Source organism: Teleopsis dalmanni, unplaced genomic scaffold (assembly GCF_002237135.1).
Source record: "Teleopsis dalmanni isolate 2A unplaced genomic scaffold, ASM223713v2 unscaffolded_contig_3170, whole genome shotgun sequence".
Taxonomy (NCBI): Eukaryota; Metazoa; Arthropoda; class Insecta; order Diptera; family Diopsidae; genus Teleopsis; species Teleopsis dalmanni.
This window is the reverse complement of record NW_024034552.1, coordinates 1-5,491: the sequence shown is the minus strand read 5'-3', so window position 1 is coordinate 5,491 and position 5,491 is coordinate 1. Positions and strand designations below refer to the sequence as shown.

The window sequence follows — 5,491 nt, the reverse complement described above, 5'->3', positions numbered from 1 at the left end:
TAGAAGTTTGTCGATCGTATAAAATAAATGCTGTTAAAACGCTTTATACAGTCAATTTAACATATAAATTTAATATAATTTTAATATTACTAATATAATTGTTAGTAATAATTCATTTAGATTTAATATAATATAGTATATCATTTAATATTAGGCCTTTTCGGTGGCTCGCAAGTACGGCAAAAAATGCATGTTGGCCTATGTTGGCCACGCGAGTCATTGGCATCACTGTTGCAATCTGTCAAATGTTTTGTTTTGACAAACAGCAAATCTTGTATATGTGCATATAAATCAAATATATTTTTATAAAAATATTATAAAATTAAAATGAACACGAAATTAAAAGGAATGGTAAGAATATTGGAAATTTAAAAATAAAACACTAAGATAAGTAAATTTTTGTAGGTACTGTCGATGTTGGGAGAAGAAAGCAACGTTTTGCAGCGGCCGAGGGATGCAAGTTGTTTCACGGATTTTTTAAATGTTATGAATGCACTCTAGAAAACACTTCGTTTCCTTTGTGGTCCATAGTTTGCGTGTATTTCTATAAAAAATTTTTTTAGAAAAACTTCAAAAATTATGTTTGTTTTATTAATTTTACGTATGTAAACTACAAATTAAATAAAATAAAATAAATGTTACTTGGTAATAAGTAACATATTCGTTGGAATTTTCAATGAAGGTTCACAATAGTTCGCTTATTGCGTTGGTAACATTTTTTTTTTTACTGGCCGATGTGATTGGCCAGCATAACTATGCTGGCCGAGGTAGAGAAAATAGTGTTGTTGTTTTGCATACATTGCGGCCAGTATAGGCCTGCATAGGCCAACAACTTGCTGTTTTTTGCCGTACTTGCGAGCCACCGAAAAGGCCTATTGTCATTTGTTGCCATTATGAATTTTATACAACGTAAAATATTACACGAAATTATTGACAAAAACTGTTATTAAATTCTATAAACTCCAATATATATATGTATATATATATTTTCTTTTAACAATATTAATTTATATTGATTTCTATAAACAGCAAAATTTAATTTAGTTTCACTTATATGTGTTTTTTTTTTTTATAATTCATAAATCAAATACTGTTACTTATAAAAATAGTAATAATTATCATTAGATAATTTTAGATAATTAAATTTGACATTTAGTACAATAATAACAAAATTTAATATTAAAATTTTGGTACATTACCAGCTAAGTGAAACCCATAACATCAGAATCATCTTCATTTTCGAATTTGCTCACCAGATTTGCTTCTTAATTGCAGAACATCAGATTTCTTCCCGATTTTTTGTATTTCACCACCTTCTCCTTTTTACGTTGAATGTATTTTTGAACTGCTTTTCTGTTATATATATTTTCACTATTGTCTTGTCTTTTACACGATAATTAATTTTGTATATTCTACTTTTTCAGTATATCATAACACATTCAACTCAGCTATTTTTGTTCCGCACCTGAACTTTCTGATCTCACTTTATTTCTTGATTGGCAAATAAATATTTCAAAAGTTAATTTTCTGTTAAATTTTTTAATAGTGCACAGTTTTATTAAAACTTATTGTTTGTTTTTTATTTTTACTGTCAATAATAATTATCCTTGTTGATAATATAATTTCACAACATATATTTATTTTTTTTTTATTCGTTTCAGTTACTCGAAACACTCCTTTTAACATTTACTCGTACCGTATACTAATTTTAGTAAATTAAAACACTTTTTAATTAATTTTTTATTTTCAACCGAAAATTCTATCTTTACCGCTGCCACCAATTTATTTTTGTTATGAACTTAAACAACGACCAAGGTCGTCAGCCGTCAGATACACAGGGGGATAAACACGTACTTTGTGTATGTGCCGTAACTGCTGTATACTGTCGGTAGTGTGATTACATCCTCTACGCGGGGGCGGCTAGAAACAGGCTCATAGTATGGTCATGTCTCTGCTATGAGTGCTGGCTAATTGTAATCGGGCGGACGCATGTAAAAGCGTCTTAAATCAAAGCTCAAATCCAAGGTGGAACAGCATATGCCGAGGGATGAATGGCCATGGATAGTTGGTCTTTAATATGCGAACTCTGGATACCTGTCGACCTCCAGTTTTAATTTAGACTTCTCACGATAAACGGGCTATGTCGTGTGTGACCTTCCCATCCCGAATTTAAACAATTTTTGTATGGACAAATTAAACATTTCAAATGAGCTTGATGTCACTCTAACGGCATCATCTTCAAATATTTCCTCTCCGGAATTATCTGTAGCTGAGTGTGTGCCGGCCATTGGGCTGGAAGCCTCCACCCATTTCGACAGCGCTACTGTGTGCGTCAAAATGGATCCGGATGGGCCACCGTCTACTTCTCCGCTTGCGGAAACGGTGTACGCACCAGCAGTTACTTCGTCGCGATCTCAGGTAAGGCGGCAGGAAATTATTGAGGTCTTGTCCTCAAATTCCGAAACCGTTGAATCTGATGATTCCGACACCGGCAGTGTGGTATCACAAAAATCCGGTCTAACTGTCGTTGGATCCAAAGTTGGCAACCTCACTTTGGAATCTCCAAAATTTACTCACCTTAAAAGAAGTGAGAGAAGAAGGTTTAAGGCGGCAATGTCTTCAGGCCATAGCAGGGCAGAGGCTCTTAAAATTGCTATGCAACATTCACCTGCAAATAAGCGGGTCAGATCAGAGGAGCAATCCCCCGGTTTGTTTCCCGCCAAAAAACATAAGGTGGCTCACGTGGGGCTCACCAAGCCATCGTACAGCCTAGCTGTTAAAGGCGTACGCTTAGGCTTCACGTCGGCCGATCCGGCTGGCAATTCGCTCTCTACAGAGCAAATCACGCTTCTCCAAGAAGCCATTATTGATGTTGCTATTGAGCAACACAACGACGAAATACAGCCGGAGTTCGAAGGGTGTTTACCTAGAACGGGGTGGCTGCTTATCGTCTGCAGTGATGCAAAAACTGCGGAGTGGGTCAAGAAATTTTCAGGCCACATAGGGGCCAAAAGCGGACTCGCTTTAAACGTGGTAGAGGAAAAAGATTTCCCACGAACTCATGTAGTTCCTGGCTATTTTCCTCAGAGTTTGACACTGTCAAACGAAAAAGTTCTGGCTACCATTGGTACCCAGAACAAATTCTCCACCACGCGGTGGAAGGTGATACGCAGGCTGACGCAGGATCAGATGCTTCACCTAGTCTTCGTCATTGATGACGAATCTATGAGGAAGTTATCCGAACTTAAAGGTAGGATTGCATACCGGTTCGGACACTTGAGATTGATGCTAAAAGGAACCACCCCCGCTCATTCTCACCTCATAGATAATACTCCAAAGGTGGTTCAGGATGATAATATAATCCAATCATCCTCGGCTCCGGCAGCATCCATTACGGATGATTGCCCAACAGTGACTGTTCCTGAGGAAGAGGAACTAAACACACGTCCCTCCACAAGCAAGGCTGTGTGCTCTGCCAGTGGGCGTGCTGTTCAGATTCCCACCTCGGTAACAAAGTCCACAATGCCCTCCACGGGCACGGCAACTGTAGCAGGTAAACCACGGACCGCTACCAATAAAACACCCTTAATCGGTAAAATTTTACCGAAGCAATCAAAGGGTGATAGAAATAAAGGTTCTCGACGAGACAAGCGTGAAAGTCTCGTCCGTAAGTCTCTTAACGAGACATAATGAGCGCTCTTGAAGTGCTCCAGGCAAATCTGCACCATGCTAAGGGAGCATCGGCCACCTTGTGCAGAATTGCCCAAATCAATAACATCGCTCTAGGACTTATCCAAGAGCCGTGGGTGTTTGATGGCCAAATACGGGGTCTCAACACAAAATCAGGTAAGCTGGTTTATGACCGTTCGATAGCAGTGCCACGTGCAGCTATCCTAATCGGTGGAGATGTAAAATATCTTCCGTTAACAAACTTTATTTCTAGAGACCTAGCAGCGGTTCTAGTCGAAGTCCCAACACTAGGAGGGGCCACAGATATAGTCATGGCCTCTGCCTACTTCCCAGGTGATGAAGTAACCATTCCACCATCGGAAGTCCAGCAGCTGATCAACTTCTGCAAGTCCACTGGGCGACAGCTAATCTTGGGCTGTGATGCTAATGCCCACCACACAGTGTGGGGGAGCAGCAATGATAATAAAAGGGGTGAGTACCTATTAGATTATATTATGACGGTAGGATTAAGTATAGCTAACAAAGGTAGTAAACCCACTTTTATTAATGCAATTAGAGAAGAGGTATTAGATCTCACTCTTTGCACTAGGGGTATTGAGGAATCTATATGGAATTGGCGAGTGTCGGACGAAGTGTCCCTCTCAGACCATCAACATATTAGGTTTGAAATTCCCAGTATATCCGAGAAGCAAGATAAAGTGTACCGGCCGAGGAAAACCAACTGGCTTAGGTACAGGGACTTGGTGGGTTCCGAAAATTTTTCTCTAGCTAGGCCACTAAGAACTCGTGAAGAGATAGAGTTGGCTGCAAACCATTTAGGTGAGGTTTTACTGACCTCCTTTCACAACAGCACGGTTGCAGGTAATGCTTCAATTAGAGGTAAGGTTCCTTGGTGGAACTCGCAACTAGCTAATAAGCGTAAACTAGTAAGAAGCTTATTCAATAGAGCAAAACGCTCTGGTAGTTGGGAACAGTATAGAACTGCACTCACCGACTACAACAATTCAATCAGACAGTCCAAACGGGCCAGCTGGCGTAGCCATTGTGATAGTATTGATAGGTTGCCTGAGGCTGCTAGACTACACAAGGCTTTAAATAAGGTCAAAACAAATGAAGTAGGACTTTTAAAAAAACCCGACGGTTCATTCACTACTGGTCGTGAAGATACCCTCGAGTTTCTCTTGCAAACACACTTCCCTGGTTCCGTATCCGGACCACCCACATCACATTCATATAGGGAAGTTACTGCTCCTACAGGTCAGGAATACGCTCTATCTGGTGTTATTTTTGACAGGGACAAGGTGAAATGGGCGATCAACTCATTTCAACCATTTAAGGCGCCTGGAGGCGATGGTATCTACCCTGCTCTATTGCAGAATTGCATAGATATCATCATAGACCCATTACTAAAACTCTTTAGGGCTTGTTTTACTATGGGTTATATCCCTCATTCCTGGAGAGGAGTGAACGTGATCTTCATTCCCAAACTTGGGAACAAACCTATGGACCAACCTAAGTCCTACAGACCCATTAGTCTTACGTCTTTCTTATTGAAAACCGTCGAAAGGCTGATTGATCTGTACATACGGAATAAATTGGAACAAACTGTCCCACTCCACTCCACCCAATATGCCTACTCAAAAGGCAAATCTACAGAGGTCGCGCTGTATCATTTAGTCAGCAAAATCGAAAGCACGTTTCAATCTAAAGAAATCGCCTTATGTGCATTTCTGGACGTAGAGGGAGCTTTCGATAACACATCTTACGAATCCATATCTGGAGCACTGGCCCGTAAAGATAT

The 5,491-nt window shown here is 39.7% G+C and overlaps 1 protein-coding gene across 1 annotated transcript; it reads left to right on the top strand.

The window, feature by feature from the left end:
• Nucleotides 1-3,689: 3,689 nt before the first annotated feature.
• On the top strand, nucleotides 3,690-4,991 carry LOC119664997 (the record flags this gene model as incomplete). The annotated part of the gene is made up of 1 exon (XM_038074334.1): nucleotides 3,690-4,991. A coding segment is annotated over exon 1 (1,302 nt), but the record flags the coding sequence as incomplete, so codon positions are not given.
• Between the last annotated feature and the right edge of the window lie 500 nt (nucleotides 4,992-5,491).